Source organism: Balaenoptera ricei, chromosome 4, assembly GCF_028023285.1.
Source record: "Balaenoptera ricei isolate mBalRic1 chromosome 4, mBalRic1.hap2, whole genome shotgun sequence".
Taxonomy (NCBI): Eukaryota; Metazoa; Chordata; class Mammalia; order Artiodactyla; family Balaenopteridae; genus Balaenoptera; species Balaenoptera ricei.
In genome coordinates this window covers 148,096,563-148,115,070 of record NC_082642.1, presented here as the reverse complement: position 1 = coordinate 148,115,070, position 18,508 = coordinate 148,096,563, and the positions used below count along the sequence as shown (strand labels likewise).

The 18,508-nt window shown below is 44.5% G+C and overlaps 1 protein-coding gene across 1 annotated transcript in view; it reads left to right on the top strand.

The window, feature by feature from the left end:
• Nucleotides 1-18,508, top strand: part of TIAM1 (TIAM Rac1 associated GEF 1) — a 269,436-nt gene that overhangs the window by 131,482 nt on the left and 119,446 nt on the right. The window contains exon 3 of the mRNA XM_059921431.1: nucleotides 2,931-3,907. Coding sequence (XP_059777414.1) covers nucleotides 2,942-3,907 — 966 coding nt within the window. The 5' untranslated portion in view covers nucleotides 2,931-2,941. The remainder of the gene's footprint in view (nucleotides 1-2,930; nucleotides 3,908-18,508) is intronic.

Below are 18,508 nucleotides of genomic sequence, written 5' to 3'. Positions count from 1 at the left end.
TTTTGCTTTTGTTACTAAAATGCATGAACATTTATTGACTCATCACGCGTAGAACACTTGTAGTCTCTCTAGAGGCTACAAAAAAAGTGAAAGCCACTTTCTGCCCAAAGTTGCTTCCAGACTCACAGGAACAAACAAAGCCTATGCAAATGTAAAATATAAACCAAGTTTTTTGTTTGTAATAAAAATAAATGATAAGGGTTAAGTAAGAGAGAGCAGGGAGAAATGAAGATGCTGAAAGTAGCTGGCATTTTACATTTGTGTGTGAAAAGGGTTAGGATTTTCAATTCACCAGTGTTCTGGGGGTTGCCCATGGGACGGGGGTTGTCCCTGAAAGAGGAGATTGTGTCTGTTGTATGCAATAAGCAATTTAAATTTTTCTTGCTTATGTTATTTCAGGGTCCCCCACATGGGCCTTCGTGGTTCTCACTGACCTTTTGGGAAAAGCTTTTAAATGAAGGGGTGTTTCAGCAGTCCCTAGAAACATTTTTCTGCTAAGTTGAGTTGCTTCAGACTTCCTGCTGACTCTGCTTAGATCATCCCCTGAGAATTTCTTCTCGGTAGGATTTAAGAGATTTGGCATTCATCTCTAAACTCTAGTTCTAAAGATAAAAATGGCTTCTTTCCTACCTTGGCTGGCTGAAAAGAATCTTGCTACTAAAAATGCTATTAATATAACAGACCCGTCAGAGCAACGCAGGGAGTGCTGTAATTCTTGAAGGTTGGGGCCATTTCCTTTGGGAAACCTCTCCTGAGGCTTTTAACTTGATTGGTTTTCTGTTGGCAGAAACAAGCCTAACCAGAAATTTGTTGTTGAGAATATGCCTGTGAATTTATATTTGCAAACTTTTGATGTATACAGTAGAGGAGGGTACCTCCTAGCACATTTGAGGTGACAGTTTTGCCTTTCTATACCTCAGTTTCTGTCACCATCATTCTTTCCTTCTTTTAACTTTAAATCTATGTGATTCTTAAAATGGGACTGTGGCTAACGCCTGTTCTAAGCTTTTAATTACTTATTGGCAAAACATGTAGATACATAGACACATCCAGGTATCTTAATGTACACTTAAAAAAAAAAAATCAAGAACCCGGAGAAATTGGTCATGGCCTTTAGCATTACTTTAGATGCTTATTTATTTTACTTGCAAAAATGTAGTACATGATATTCTTAGGAATGTAGATAACACAAGTTATGCATGGACAGTGCATCTTTTCATTTTCCCTACACCAAGTTGAGTTTCTGTGTGTTTTCTTGGCTTCTTAAAGATGTCAGCCAGGGAGGTGTGAACTTATTGCTTTGAAGTATGCTTGCTACTAGTAAAAGGAAGATTCTCTTTCTTGGAAACGTCACTCTCAGAATCATATGATGTGTGACCTGGTAGGGAATATTCCAGTATGGGAATAGCTCCACATCTGGTGTCTGTATGAATTACTTCTGAGCTCATTGGAACATTCAATGGAGGTTTTTCCCTTCCTGTTGCCACAAATTTCATTTCAGTAAAGATGTGCTTATAGGAGTTTAAGCAACCTTTGAGACTGAACAGTGGGATTATAGAGTGGTTCTGGATCAATGTGAATGTATATTATGTTTCAGCGTGTTTCAAACTGTAATGGTTACAATAAATTTGTTCCTGTTTTCTTTCCTCTGGTACCTTTCACTTTTTTGTTTATTATATCCCTTCCCTGGCTAGAATGTAAGTTTCATGACCGTGGGGAATGTGTGTCTTTTGTTGTCTGCTGTATCTCTGGCTTCTAGAATGTGGTAGGTGCTCAGGATATATTTTCTGAATGAATGACTATGTAGATGATTGAAAGAATCAGCTCAGGGAAGTGCCCAGCTACTCTATGTTTCTTCTTTCCTTTCTGGCCATTTTCATGTGTGTATCTTAAGTGTATACAACTTAACTGGTCTAGAGAAACCTCATTGCTGAGCAAGGAGAATAAGGCTATAAATAGAGTCACACTTGTCGAACTTTGAGCATTTTTCTATTTTCCACTCTGGGTAACAGTCCTCAGACCAATGAGAGAGACTGGAAAAATGTTAAGGAAGGAGTTGAATTAAGCTGGGTAGCCCCAAAAGGCTGAATGATATTTAGTGATTTCATCATGTGGATTTCTGTTTGCAGGGCACTCTGTACCAGATTAATGTTCTCAGGTTGGATTTGCTCCCAGAAGTAAACCCATTAGTTTGCTGCTAAGCAGAGAGTGGGGTTCCTATTTCATTTTGCCCATCTCCCTCTCCCTATCCCACTTCACACCCCCTACCCGAACCTCCCAATCAAGGTTTTCAGAATGCTGTGGAATTAAGGTAAAAACCCTTTTTCTTCTTGACTTTGATTTATTAGGAAGAGTTGATTGGACTTACATCTTGAGCTTTTCCATTTTTGATTGATTCTGAAGTGTAGCTGGAGTCAGAATGAAACAGAAAACCATTGGGAGAGAGGGAGGTTATCCAATGCACCTCTGAGTTTTGCTTGGTGTTTTGAAATGTGTAATTTCAAACAGAAAGTTACTCATTTGGCAGACACCTTGCTTTGTACTTTTTAGAGTTTTTAGTTTATGGATAGGCAGAGAGCTTTAAATATACACCTGTAGAGTTTAAGTAGAAGAAGACGACAGTTGCCAGCTCTATGAAAACAACCCTGTGCCGTGCCCGGTGGGCAGCTACCCTCCGGGCAGAGACAAGTGTAATTCTCTAATGATCTTATTTATGTTCTTATTTCATATCTCCACAGGAGTAATCTCAGTACATGATGTTAGTTCTCAACTGCTACCACGTAAGAGTCCAAGTACCTGCCAGGTGCATATAGGTGCGCTGTTATCTGCCAAGCTGGCTGCCCTCCCTGTGTGCTGAACTCCTCCTGTTAACTGCCTATACCCATTGGATGACTCAATGATTCCCTCCTTTTTTTTTTTCTTTGCTACAGACCATAAAACCATGGGAAACGCAGAAAGTCAAAATGTAGTGCATGAGTTTTATGGAGAAAAGCATGCGAGCCTGGGGCGCAAACACACGTCGCGCTCCCTGCGCCTGTCGCACAAGGCGCGGCGGACCAGGCACGCCTCCTCGGGGAAGGTGATCCACAGGACCTCCGAAGTGACCACCCGATCCAGCAGCACTCCCAGTATCCCCCAGTCCCTGGCCGAAAATGGCTTGGAGCCCTTCTCCCAAGAAGGCACCCTGGAGGACTTCGGGAGCCCCATCTGGGTGGACCGAGTGGATGTGGGCTTGAGACCCGTGTCTTACACGGATTCTTCCGTCAGTCCCAGCGGAGGCAGCGGCATTGTCCTCGCAGCAGCCTCTGTGCAGAGCATGCCAGACTCGGAGGAGGGCAGGCTTTACGGGGATGACGCTACGTACTTGGCGGAGGGAGGCAGGAGGCAGCATCCCTATACATCCGATGGGCCCACTTTCACGGAGACGGCGAGCTTTAAGAAGAAACGCTCCAAATCTGCAGACATCTGGCGGGAGGACAGCCTGGAATTCTCACTCTCTGATCTGAGCCAAGAACATTTAACAAGCAACGAAGAGATCTTGGGTTCTGCCGAAGAGAAAGACTGCGAGGAGACTCGGGGGATGGAAGCCCCGGCGAGTCCGCGGCAGCTCAGTACCTGTCAACGTGCCAATTCACTGGGGGACTTGTACGCTCCTCAGAAAACCTCCGGGGTGACGGCAGACGGGGGGCGGAGGAGCAAATTTGCAGGCTACTGTCGGAATTTGGTGTCTGATATTCCTGATCTCGCGAACCATAAGATGCCACCGGCTGCTGCCGAAGAGGCTCTTCCGTACAGTAATTATAACACACTTCCCTGTAGGAAATCTCACTGTCTTTCCGAAGGTGCCACCAACCCACAAATGAGCCACAACAACAGCATGCAAGGCAGAAGAGCAAAAACAACTCAGGTAAAGTGACTGGAATCTGTTTCAATATTTTGGAAATGATGCATGACTTTCAGTGCATGATTTTGCTCTTACACGATTCCCATCTTTTAGCCGGGTTTTACCATGTTCCCCTGGCGGGTGCTGCAGCCGATGCCGTTTCTCTGGAGATTCAGCGCTCTTCGGCTTCGCCCCTCTTGCAGTTCTGCGGTGAGGGGGTGGGGATTAAGGAGTAAGCGTAGATGGGTGTCGGGGATGTGATGAGAGTGGGAATAAAGCTGATAAGTTCACGTTGGGAAGCTGCCTCTCCAATTCAGGTCTTCAACAGCATCTCCCTTCTTCTGAGCTTCCTTCCTAACGTGGTTCTATCCGTGGACAGATGGGGATGGTGGGGTGTGGACCCTGGGAACTTCTTTCTTCAGCGCCGCAGGTGGGAAGAGGTTAGTCGGCCGCTCGTTGGAGGAGGTGTTTCTGATTCAGGGCGGGCTCTGGTCATTTGTCAGCTTCTCTCAGAGGTTGGCAGGCTGACTGCCTTACCAGGAGCCATTTCCATTTCCTGTTCCTTGCAGGGCTGGCCAGCCCTCTCTCTGGAGGGAGGTGTTGCGGAAGGAATAACATGGGTGGCTTCCAGTTCTACGCTGCAGCAACTGGTTTCTGACCTCGGGCAAACCCTGACTTCTAGTTGCTCTTCTGAACCAGTGGGGTAAAGATGCTCGACTCACCTGCTTCGGGGTCCAGGGCATGAAAGAGCGGGTGTGAAAACATTTTTCAAAGATTTAAAACGTATCTTACTTACGAAAGGAAGACCCGTTACCTTAATTAGTAATGATAATTAACGTGGAGATAATAACGTGTCAACTAATCCTGCATGCCTCCGTCCTTTTCTGGTCCTGCAGTTCCCTGTAGTGGAGTTCTGGGAGTCCTGGCTTGTGTTGAGGATGGGTTGGTAGTTTGCAGGTGGTACTTCAGATCCGGAATCCAGATTGGGCCCATTTGCCTTGAAAGGTGTATTGGCCACCAGGGTGACCAGCGAATATCCCTGAGGTCAGCTGGAAAACAGCAGGTGTGCTCTGACCTGGCCAGCAGCCGATGGTGCTCACCTTCTGGTCTTGCTTCGGTGCAAGTCAAAGTTATTTCGAGGGTTATTTTGAGATTCAGTTCTCTTGGGTAGGGTGTCTAAATATAATGGGCAGATGGTGGGGAACCTGGGGAGGAGGGCAAAGGAAATTGGCACTAGATTGTCTGTGTTCCTGCCCAAGAGCAAGTTTGTTTTGTTTTGTTTTGTTTTGAAGTATTCAAAATCTCAGCTTTCTAATTTTATTTTGGAATTTTAAATCCCCGTATACAAGTCATCTGGGGATACAGTTTTTTTTTTTTGTTTGTTTGTTTTTTTTTTTTTTTTTTACCACTGTAGATTTCTGTATTAGAATAATTGAAATTTACTATATATTCCTCTGGGTTGATATAGGTTAAAGGAGTCTGTGTTTGACCTTTTCCTCTTCTTTTTTAAAAAATATTTTAAATTGTGGTAAAAGTACACATAACATTTACCGTCTTGACATTTTTAAGTGTATGGTTGAGGGGTATTAAGTACATTCACACTGTTATGTACCCTTCATCTTCAGAACTCTTTTCATCTTGTAGAACTGAAATTCTGTCCGCATTAAACAATAGTTCTCTGTTTCCCCCTTTCCCCGCCCCCTGGCAACCACCGTTCTACTTTCTGTCTCAGTGAATTTGGCTCTAGAGACCTTGTAAGAGTGGAATCATGTAGTATTTGTCTTTTTGTGACAGGCTTATTTCGCTTAGGTTGATATCCTCAAGGTTCACACGTTGTAGCGTGTGTCAGAAGCTCCTTCCTTTTTAAGGCTGAATAATATTCCACTGTATGTATATAACACTCCCCCCACGGCTCCCCATTCACCCACTGAAGGACAAGTTTTGCTGATGGTGTCCAAGCCAGGTATCCTGGCTCCACCTCTTCTTACCTGAGTAACTTTGGGCACAATTTTTAAGTCTCTGGAAGCCTTAATTTCTTCATCTGTCAAATGGGAATAATAATAAAGTTTCTGAGAAAATGGAATGGGAAGGCCAGCGCTTGGTACTTTAGAAGCTACCCATAAGGGACAATCTGTAAGTTGTTGTAATTTTCATTATTATTAGTGTTGTATGAGTTGAGGACTCAAGGTAGTTTTGTGTTTATATCAAACTTTGTGTTAGAAACAAAATTATTAAAAAGGCTGATTCTGAGGTTTGAGAAGGTGAGTGTGAATGTTGCATCTAGATGCACTCCTTGAATTTTTATCCATCTCTCTTCTGAAACGAGATTATAATGATAGAAACGACTGAATTACCCCACTGTGGTCCCTCTGCCTACCCTGGCCGGGCTCTTCCTACACTGGCAATTTGACAGGTTGGGACGCAGGTGAGATAGGTGCCCTATTAAAGGGTCACCTGAAAGGCACTGCAGGCTCTGTCCTGAAGACATCGCCACATTGGCATTGCAGAGCTGATTGGAAGAAATGGTCTCCTGGCCCTCAGCAGTTAAAAGGAACCTCACCTGTGACTGTCACTTTTACCTGGAACAATGCTAAGTTAGCGCACATTCTGTGTAAGATTTGACGGGGTGCCAGGTGGTATTCTGGCTCCCTATCTCCAGGTCTCCAACACTGGGGGACAGTTGGACCTCTGCTTCCCCCCAATCCCCACAGATGGGGCTGTGAGCCTTTGAGTCATGGCCACCCCCAGAAGAGGGGCAGAGCTGGTATCACTGAAAGCTCTCATGTGTAATTGTTGTACGACATTTCCGTTCTTTGGCTTGTCGCCTTCTAGAATTGTTAATATATGAAAGTGAGATCATCTCAATGTGGTGTCTCATAAAGCACTGTGGTAGCTTAATGTAACGCAAAGTGCAACGGACTAGGAATCCTAAGAAGTACGTTTGCATCCCGTCTCACTCCTTACTAAACGGTGACCTTGGGCAAGTCACTCCATCACTGGCTCCTTCTCTGACCAGGGTGAGGGACACCAACCTCTGACAGGGCCATTAGGAGAACCAAGTGGGATTCCATGCATGGAAGCCTTTTGCAGAGTGTATAAAGTGAACGGAAGTCTTATTTTTGTATCGACTTTGTGTGTTGAGTGAGGATCTTTAATGACTTGAAACAAACCCCAGAATTATGCACAGCACTATCCCTCCACCCACACTTCCTAGTCTAAGTTTGGCGTGTTCGTCCAGCGCAATTTCTTGAGAACCCACTATGTTCCAAACAGTGTATTTTAAGAGGCAGTGGGTGTGGAGGCTTCCTTGAAAAGAATTCTTTTTTTTCTTTTTTTTTTGTTGGTAAAAGTTTCTGACCCAGGGGCCCTGTCCAGCAAGTTTGGATCGTAGATATTAAAGCCTCCTCATCTGCCCTGGTGATGTGATTGAATCTGTAATAGGCCTGTCAGCAGTTTTACTCCCCAGAAAAGAGCTCCTGGCAGGCATTTGGCCAAGGTCATGGCCTCTGAGCCTGAGAGACAATATGTTTTATCTGAACTAACATGAACAACATCTTTATATTTGAAAATGATCAAAAACTGTGTCTGCCACACAGTAAGTGCTGAGAAATTATATTTGTCCAATTCAGCATACTTGAGTGTGTGTCGTGTACCTCCTGCATAAAAGTTTTATCTTGTGAGTCAGTCTGCTACTCATTTGTTGGGAGGATTTACCCAGACTCCTGAAAGCAGAGTTTATTTGTACTGACTTCTGTAAAATCCCAAGTAGCTTGCCCCTTGATTCAATGAATGCCTCATTGGTATTTTGGCCTGAACTTTTACTTTCAGTGTTCCCATGGTTGACGGACAGAGGAAAGGGCAGCCTGGTGTCAGGCAAAGAAGAGGTTCTGGAGTCCAGCAGGTCTGAGCTTTTAAGTTGGAACCCCGTTACCTGTTGGCTGTGTAACCTAGAAGGATCTCAGTGCCTCTTGAATGAGGGTTCCATACGGGAATGAATGTAAAACTCCTGGCACGATATCTTGCATGTATTAGATGCTCCGTAAATGATGGTTATTAGTTATGATGGTAAAGTTTGGTTTAACTGTGTAGAGTTCAGCTCTCCTGTGTTTCTAAGACTATCAGCGGGTGAGGTGGAGAGAGGAAACTGCCATTCGATGGAGTGTCTTTGAACCAGGTTCTGTGTTTGAAAGGGAAGCTTTGGCTTGGAGCGGCCCTGCATAACTCCTGAGGAGGGCTTCATTCATCCACTTGGGAGATGAAAGAATGTGAGCAGCTGTGCTGAGGATGTCTCAGGGGGCCGCCACCTTGGGAGGGAGCAGGGGGGGCCCCCTCAGAGCTCCTCATGGGGATGTGGCGCTGGTGATTAGGTTTGTGTGCTGGTTCAGTTTCTGACACCCTCTTCACGCCGTGGTGTATGGAGTGGGATCGACAGAAGACAGAGCTCCTGGCCCCTGAGCACCTCTGCGGGGGTTCATTTCAGCCTGATTACGAGTTGCCAACTCACCCATCACTTTTCAGGGGAGGAAGTCAACCTAAGGAGATTAGGTGACAGGGTCTTACGACTGGATTAAAATCCAGGTCTTCTGACCCACAGACCAGGGTCCGTTCTACAGAAGCAAACCCACACCACACTGGCTACCCATGTTCAAACAGGTTTCAGCTCACGTGCCCTCAGATTTTAACATCAAAACCCCCAGTTCTGGTACAGAAGCCAAACAGGGTGGTGGGCTGAAAAGAAAATAGTAACTGTCCACTACCGTGGCCCGAAACAGCGGTCGGTCCCTGAAAGAGATGACCAAAGGCGACTTTATTTTTTATTTGTATTTTTTAAATTGAAATATAGTTGATTTACAATGTTGTGTTAACTTCTGCTGCTGTACAGCAAACTGATTCAGTTATAAATATATATACATTCTTTTTCATGTTCTTTTCCATTACGGTTTATCACAGGATATCGAATATAGTTCCCTGTGCTATACAGTAGGACCTTGTTGTTTATTGATTCTATATATAATAATTTGCATCTGCTAAGCCCAAGCTCCCACTCCATCTCCCCCCCACCTTCCCCCCACCTTCCCCTTGGCAACAAGTCTGTTCTCTACGTCTGAGTCTATTTCTGTTTCGTAGATAAGTTCATTTGTGTCATATTTTAGATTCCACATATAAGTGATATCATATGGTATTGTCTTTGTCTGACTTACTTCACTTAGTATGATAATCTCTAGTTCCATCTATGTTGCTGCAAATGGCATTATTATTATTATTCTTTTATGGCTGAGTAGTATTCCATTGTATATATGTACCACATCTTCTTTATCCATTCATCTGTCGATGGACATTTAGGTTGTTTCCATATCTTGGCTATTGTGAATAGTGCTGCTATGAACATAGGGGTGCATGTATCTTTTTGAATTATAGTTTTGTCTCCATATATATGCCCAGGAGTGGGATTGCTGGATCATATGGTAGCTCTATTTTTAGTTTTTTGAGGAACTTTCATACTGTTTTCCACAGTGGCTGCACCAACTTACGTTCCCACCAACTGTGTATTAGCGTTCCCTTTTCGCCACACCCTCTCCAGCATTCGTTACTTGTAGACATTTTAATGATGGTCATTCTGACTGGGGTGAGGTGGTACCTCATCGCAGTTTTGATTTGCATTTCTCTAATATTTAGCGATGTTGAGCATCTTTTCATGTGCCTGTTGGCCATCTGTATGTCTTTTTTGGAGAAATGCCAAAGATGACTTTAGAAGGCTCTGTCCCTGATGACTTTCTTGGTTGGATAAGCAAGTTAATAGGATTGGTGATTTCAGCAAGATAAAGGGTGCAGCATGATCAGAAGAAGATCTTGAGTTCCTGTAAAAGTTGTGTTGATTTTTAAAATTTTGTTTTGTTTTACACTTAGTTTAAATGGTTCAGGGATAAATATGTTCTCTGAGCTGAGAACTGACATCAGCATCCAAGAGATTCCTAACCTTTGGTCACAGATTCCTTTGCGAATCAGATGAAAAATTTGGATCTTTTGGGATCCACACAGAGACCACCCTTTTGCATATCATTTCAGGGGATCCATGGGTCCTCCAATGTCCACCGAGAAGCTTCTGGTTAAGAACCTCAGGTTAATTCTTTTTTTAAATTAATTTTTATTGGAGTATAGTTGCTTTACAATGTTGTGTTAGCTTCTACTGCACAGCAGAATGAATCAGCCATACATTTACATGACATCCCCTCCCTTTTGGATTTCCCTCCCGTTTAGGACACCACAGTGCATTAAGTGGAGGTCCCTGTTTTATACAGTGTGTTCCCCTCAGTCGTCTACTTTATACATAGTATCAATAGTGTATATGTATCAATCCCAATCTCCCAATTCCTCCCACCCCACTCCTTTCCCCCTTGGTATCATACATTTGAAGAACCTTAGGTTAATTCTTCGTGAAACAAAATATTTTCATATAAATTCCACTTAAAAAAAACCCTCTCTTCTTTCACTGCTCCTGTTTGATGCTTCTTTTTTACCTTCCTTTTGATTTTTCTTTTTCTGCCATGTAAGTTAAGCAATGAGATATTTATTTTGAAAAACAGCCCGTCCATTTCAACAAGAATATCCCTCTTCTTTGCCAAGATCTTCTTTTGAGGAGTGCGAGGGTGAGTAGGTAGCTGAGAGATGGCTTATATCCGCAGTTCTCAGACTCCTTTATACTCTTAAAAAGTGTTACAGACTCCAAAGGGCTTCTGTTCGTGTGGGTTATACCTATAAATATTTATCACATTAGAAATTGAAACAGAAATGTAAAAAAAATACTTGTTAATTCATCTTAAAATAGGAGCAATAAACCATTACATGTTCACATAAATAACTTTATTTTTAAAATTTTATTTTCTAAAATTAAAAAAAAAAAAGCCAGAAGAAGGGCATTGTTTTGTATTTTTGCAAATCTCTACAGTTTCTGGCTTATCAGAAGACACTAGAGTCTCATATCTGCTTCTGCATTCACTCTCTTGTGACATGCTGTTTTGGTTGGACTATATGAGGAAAACCTGGCTTCGAACAGATAGTTGGTAAAGGGAGGAGGACCTTAGGGACCCCCGGAAATTATTTAAGGACCCCTGGTCCTCACTTGGAGAGCTGTTTATTTATGCTAATATAGGTTGGGGAGGTCCAAGCCTTTGAAAATCACATTCTTAGTTTAGTCCGTGAGGAGAGGAGGCTCTGTGTCCCTCAGTGCAAGTCGTGTCCCACAGTAACGTGTAATTGCTGGTTTCCCAGCATAACTGAGGAGGACAAAGGGCCGGGACCGGGAGCTTGGAGCAGCCCTGGGAGCGTCTCCACGGATCCACAGGGCAGAACTTAGGAAACGCCCACCAGCTTTTCTCTCTGCGTTGGCGCCCAGTGTGCTTTGAACTTACTGTTGACAGAATATCTAGTTTGGGCCATAAAACAGCCCAATATGTCTTTCTCACTTTCTCTCCTTTTAAAAAGATGAAAGAAAAAACGTGTAAATGAGCTCTGGTTGTCTCCATAAAAGACGTAATAAACCCGGATGGCTGGAAGATGTCGAAGTCAAGCTTTCCAGTTGGGGCTCATTTGTGACTTCCACTGGAGTTGAGCGTGCGTTGAGCCTGGAAATGCCTAGACCTTTAAATCAAACTAAAATGTGTTCCATGAGAAACGCTTTTCTTGTTTGGAGAGGAGGTTGGAAGATGAACAGCAGTTAAGTTGTTCAACAGTGTTTGTGTGTTTTTTTTTTGGAAGTGCCTACGCCATGCCAGGCACTATTCTTGGTGCTTGGGATGCATCAAGAAGAGATCCCTGAGCTCACGAAGCTAGCTGGGGTGAAGTGGAGGTGTGTCTGCAGCAAAGAGTTAGCATAGCAAGTACATGACATGCTATGGGAAAAAGAGAGCAAGGTGAGGAAGAGCGGGCAGTGGGGAATGTGGGGCAATTCCGGATCAGGTGGTTGGGTTGGGCCCCGCCCCTCGGGATGGGCCCCGCCCCTCGGGATGGGCAGACTTGGGTAGGGATTTGGAAGGGAGATGGGAATTGGCCATTGATTTGGAAGGTGGGAGTGTGCCCTGCGCCTTTGAGGAAGAGCAAAGAGGCCAATGCGGCTGGAGCAGAGTTGGGGGGCGGGGCGGGGGGTGGGGGAAGGGATGGTGCAGAGAAGCTGCACGGGGATTGGAGGAGGGAAAGAGAAGGCTTCCAGCTGTGGGAAGAGGGACTTTGAGCTGAACCTTGAAGGATCAGCATTCCTGGAATTCCTGGAAGCAAGAAAAGTTGGGAGCATACCCGGCATGAGTTCTTCAGTTTCACTGGTGGCTGGGTGCATCTAAAGGTCCAGTGCTAAGGCTGGACATTGGTAGAGGCCCTGGATGGACAGCCTCGGGAGCCCTCACCTTGCTCCTGGGAGACTTACCCAGCCATGGCACGCAGGATGGATTGATGGGAGGAAGGTAGTTAGAATAGAGAGTCTTGTGGCTGAACCAGGGATGTGGCACTAGGAAAAGAAGAAAAGGGACTAGGGATGTGATATATCCTGAGGTGGTGAGGAGGGGAAGGGTGACGACAGGGTTTGAGACAGAAGGGTGACGACAGGGTTTGAGACATGCACATAGAAAAACAGGTGAAAGGAGAGAGGTGATTCATTGACTTAGACATAGAGCTGTCTCCAATCTGGAGTTATCTGAAGCAACATTTCAAGCATTTGCCAACTTAACTTATGAGACTCTTTTGGGCAGCAGTAAGAACTTCAGCAGTTGTAATTGAGAGAAATTTTGAGTCACTCCGTTGTGAATCATTAGAGGGGATGGGACTGAGTGCTGGAAACTTTAAAGGGCATGGAGATTTTGCCTTAGGAAAGGGAGAAGAAGGAAATAGAAACAGGGTTTTAGAAATGTCTCAAAGGGAGCTGGGACACATGTAAAGAGGCTAAGAGTGGGAGGCCAAGAGGTACAATTTACAAACTTCAGAATCAAAAATTCAAAATGGCACTGGCTATCTGTGTAGAGAGAGGAAAGAAAAAAACCTTACAGTGATGACAAATGGATACTGCAATATTTCTGTAAATCAAGAATGGCAATTATTAGTAGCAGAGCCTAGCAGTTACAGCATAGGAAACATCATTTTCTTAGTTTATTGTGCAGTTTTGCGAATATGAAAATAATTCAGGGGGATTACATTGGCTCGCACCAGCCTTGGTGGGCCTGTGTATTTTTCCCATGAGACCTTGTTTTTCCCAAGTTCCTCAGCAACGCCCATTCTTTCATGTTAGTGCAGGAAGCTAGTAAGTGAGGTCAGCCAGTGTCTTCTCTCCTTGGGCTGAGATGTTAAGTAAGGCTGAGGATGGACATGTCAGTAATTAGAGTTAACACTGTTGTGCAGGTACTGTGTGCTGGGCACCGTTCTAGAAACTTGTGTTACCTCAATCTCACATCTTACAAAGTGTCTTACAAAGTAAATATTGTTGCTATTCCCATTATACAGGTGAGGAAACTGAGGCATGGATTGGTTCAAAATAACTTGCCCAGACGTGACATTTGCTGTATTGAGATTACCAAGGGAAGGTATACTAAGAGTATAGTATAGTATAGTACTGAGCATATCAAGGAGAGAATGTTGGAAACCAAAGACAGTGCTTATGTGTGTGCATGTGTGGCGGAGGGGAGTCCTTAGATTTTGGGGATAAGAAGAAGATGATAAGATGATGATAAGAGGGGGAATATTTTAGAATTTAATGAGGCAGAAATTGTTCTAATTCAAGGCTTCTGCAGGTCAAAATCTCCTCCCCCAGGGACTTCCCTGGTGGCCCAGTGGTTAAGAATCCATACTTCCACTGCAGGGGGCGCGGGTTCTATCCCTGGTTGGGGAATTAAGATCCCGCATGCCTCGTGGCATGGCCAAAAAAGAAAAAAATCTCCTCCCCCCCATTGAAATTCTGTGAACTCTTCTCTGCTGTATTTACCTTCTCTATACAGGTGTATTGAAGCAAAGCTGGATTCATCAGGAAAATTAAACAAAGTGACCAACATAACAGTTTCTAATTGCATTCGACTTGTAACTACAAGTTGCCAGTTGATCCTCCTGGGCCCTGACTTGTCCCAGGGCCCTTGAACTTTGTGGCTAATTAGCTCTTCAAAACTGTGTTGACACATCTTTAGCACAGCAAACCGGTCCCTCAGAGACTTTCTGAATTCCCCGGTGGAAACAACTTGAGCCTTTGCCACAATGTGTCTTTAGCCTATGTTCATGCAGGGTGACCTTCCAGTTTTCAAGGCAGTGAAAACAGGCTTTGAATTTACCTCTTGCTGCCTCCACTTTAGTACCAGAGCTCATTTAAGCATTTGCTGCCTGGCTAAAATGACAAAGAAAACTCTTGCCTGGCAGCTGTCGAACGTTTTTGGGCAACAGCTGGCCACTTGTGCATCCAATGGGAAAGTGCATGCATTCGTGCTGGGAAACTGCCAGTGGAATGGAAATCGGTGAGTGCTCGAAGAATCTGGCTTGGGAGGACTTGTCCAGGGAGAGCAGGATTTAAGAGCCTCTGTATTCCATGAATGTTGTTTATAATTGGAAGCCTCTTCAGTGGAGTGGTTCTAACATGGGGAGTTTATTTTGAGCTATTTTTAGGAAATCTTTGGCTGGATCATGCACCACGTTGGGAGTTATTTCTCTGTCTAGCTAGGGTCTTACCATTTCCCTTGATCTCCTCTGACATTTGCTTTAAATTTCGGTATTTGGTTAAATGTTCTAGGACTGATCGTATGCTAAGACATCTAACTAGATAAGAAGGAACATACCTTGCATTTGCGATAAAGACTTCTGGGCTCCCGTGGGAATTTTCCCTGGGGTTGATCATCTGGATATCTTGCTGTTGGAAGAGTGGGGTGGTTGACAGGGGCTTTTAAGTGTGGGGAGAATCCGGTTTCTCAGGTGTGAAGTGTCCTTGAGATGGAGGTCGGTAGGAGGAGGAGCCCTTCGGAAAGATGCACCAGGAATGTTTGCATCACAATGATGCTGTCTTTCTTCTGAGCTATTGGAAACCGTATCACAGTGGTATACATCTTGCCATTTGAGAAGGATGGGCATTTAGGATGCAGCCTTGGAGCGGTCTTTCAGTGTGTGAACCTAGTGCCTCCACATCAGTGTATCTGTCTTTGGTTTGTTCCAGAGATTCTGAGACCTATAAACGTGTGATTCTCGTGTGGCACTTAGGCATCTGGAGCCCTGCTGTAGATGAGTGTCTCCCACACTCAAGGTGTAGGGGGTGTGGAGTCCCGTTGACCCTTCAGGTGTTGAGTAATGCCTCTGGCTGGGTGCATATCATTTCCCACGATGCTGGAGCAAGGGTTTCTGGGTATTTGGCACATCCCAAGCTTCATGACCAAATAGAGGCCAGAGCTGGGCAGCCACCGTCTGTTTCTGGACAGGCCGGGTCACATGTCAGTGGGAGGCTGTGCACCACTTAGCCTGCTTAACCGCTGTGGAGACAAGGTGGCGCTGGCTTGGATCACAGATCAGGAGCATTCTCCACTGGTTACACTCCCAAAGTGTGCCAGCTCAGCTGGGGCCAGCAGGCCTCTTACCTGGAGTAATCACTCCTTTGCTCGGTTTAATGGTCGTCCCAGAGTTGAATACACGCAGCCTGGGCCATTGCAAGGTTGCAGTGTCAGTTGGCAAGAGCACATGTTCAAGTCTGACAAAGAGGTGAGTGTCTATTGAGACCTTAACTCTTAGTTTCAGTAGAGACATCAAGGCATTCTGTAGGAGTTCATGGTTTGTGGGGATGTAGTAGACTGTTAAGAGACATGCCTGTCCAGTCTCTGCCTCTGTTTCCCTCATCTTCTTTGTCATCTCCTCTTTCTCCTTCTGTCCACCTTTGAGTCTGAGTTCTTTGCTGGGAAAGTCAAGTCATATAGATGCACAGTCACTCAGTTGTGCTGGGAAAACCTAGAAGGGGCACTGTTGAAAAACAGAGGGGAAGGCATGGAGTTGACTATTGAGACAGGATCCAGTCAGGTGCTCCCTGCGGCTGAGCCATGGGGCCATCTTGTCAGAGTGGAAAAGGTCATTGGAGGCATGGGCTCCAACCTCCAATCTACCACCTGCCAGACTTGTGGCTTTCTGAGCCTCAGCATCTCCATGCATTCACCAAGGGGATGGTTTTGCAAGGTTCCTTCCTGTTCCAGAGCTCTGGGAATTACAAGATGCCTGGAATTAATTTCTCCTTTTTGTTCTGAAGTCTTTCTCTTATGACCTAGAGAGGATACCTGTGTAGCTGATCTTTACCTGTCTTACAGAGGGGCAACTCATCTTTTTTCATTTTTGAGGCGAGTTGATAGCTGATTTTGTCACTTCTTCCAGAGAAGGACTGAGGCATGTGAAAATGAATCCAGATGTTGGTGAGAATCACACAAACTCCGCATCTCCCACCACCCACGGTTATCTTGAATAATCAGTGATGGCCGAATTTACTTATTAGATCAAAAGGGATATGTATGGTAAATGTCCTTGCCAGAGAGAAATGTGCGTTGGTAACAGCACTCTCCTGTTTGTATAGAGGACTTTGACCTACCAGATCTGGGTCCTTGATGACCATTGGTGGCGGGTAACAGGCAGGACAGCAGATGGCAAAGTGACAGAACCAACAGTCACAGGGTCTGCGTCTGAGCCGCATCCATGGTTTCTTTGACACTCTTGAGTCCCTCTACATCCCAGGGACCTAAACTCCATGTTTAGGCAAATGTTGTTGGTCCTTAGAAACTCGCTTAACCACTTCCTGCTACTATGTCCCTTCTTACCTCCTCCTTGTTTTTTCTTTTCTTTTTTTAAAATAAACTTTTTATTTTAGAACAGCTTTAGAATTACATAAACATTGCAAAGATAGTAGAAAGGGTTCCCATATACCACACACCCAGTTAACCCTGAGCCCTTGGCTGAGGTGGTATTTGCCAGGTTTTTCCACTGCCAAATTTCTACCCTTTGCACACTGTACTCCTTGTTGTGTGTTTTTGTGTTTTTTGAAGGTGTACAATGTGATGATTTAATATATGTATATAGTGTGAAATGATTACCAAAATCAAGTTAATTAACATATCCATCACTCACACAATTACCCCTTCCTCCCTCCCTTCCTTCCTTCATCTCTCTCTCTCTCTCTCTCTCTCTCTCTCTCTCTCTCTCTCTCTCTCGTGGTGAGAACACTTACGATCTACTTTCCTAGCAAATTTCAAGGATACAACATGGTATCATTAACTAGAGTCGTCAGGCTGTATATCAGATCCCCAGAACTTATTATAATAACTAAAAGTTTGTAACCTTAACCAATGTATCCCCATTTCCCCGGGGCCCTCAGCCTCTGGCAACCACCATTCTACCCTCTGGTTCTGTGAGTTTTACATTTTCACATTCCACATAGAAGTCAATCATACAGTATTTGTCTTTCTGTGTCTCCTTTGCTTGTTTTCATGTCTGGCTATGCCCATTTTAAGTTGCTCACTTAGGACCTATTCATGACGCGAGTGAACTCTGAGGGCCCTAACTTAGAATTGACCAGGTGAGATGTGCGGAGACATGGGCACAACACCTGTTTGGGCCTCGTGCAGGATGATATTATTATGTGGCTTGGCTCCTTCTGTCCACCCCACCGTTGCCTCTCATCAGAGATTTGAACACAAAACATTGATTTATACGGCAATCGGAATAGCCCGTTCGTTTTTACATTTTCAAACCATAATTAACTATTTATGAGACTAAAGGCTTCACAAGTGGTTAAGCCCCCAAACCACATATTACTTTGCCATCTCCTCCTATGTCAGACTCACATTCCGATTCTCTCCCTTTGAGAAAAACCAGTCTAATTTCTTGTCCATGAGACTGTCGAGCTGTGCTGTCCAATACTGCCGTCATTATCCTCCCTTGATGACTACCATTATTTAATTACTGTTTATGGAAATGCCTTTAGCACTTCAGAGCAATTAAGATTCTGATTTAAGAACAGATCTGCCTGTCCCGGAAATGTTCAACATGCGAGCAGGGGCAGTGCTTTGGAAGTTCCAAATGTTTTTAAACCGGGAATTGATACCCGCCACATCTTGGCAGTGCCCCAAGCTGTCACTTGGCCCAGGGGCGGTGAGTAGCTTGCTTTGGGTTCCTAGCGTCCCAGCTTTGAAAGGGCAACGTAATTGGAGAGCCTGCATTGGAGCTGTGAGCCCCACAGACTTTTTTAGCTCAACGTGGAGCGGGAAGCTGCTTGTTTTCAAGAAGCGAAGCTGATTGGAGCCTGAGGACTCTTCCCTGCTCCTGGGCTGTGGGTCCTTGCTGGGTGAGTGGGCGAGGTGGTGCACTAGTTATCTTTTTAGTCACCAGACTATAGAATAGACTCCTAACTAGGCCCTTTGTTTAAAAAAAAAAAAAAAAAGTTATCAGTAAAGACTTCATTATCCCTTGGAACCCCCTACCTCTGGGATAACTAATCAGCCAGCACAATTTCCTGGAGCTCCAGGCAGGCTGATGAGGGTGAGGGCGCTGAGCTCTCTCAGCAGGGCAGTGGGAGCATCTCAATAGCTGATTTGCCAATTACCTAATTATCTAAGTCAGATAATCGATACGTTTTTTGAAATCTTGCTT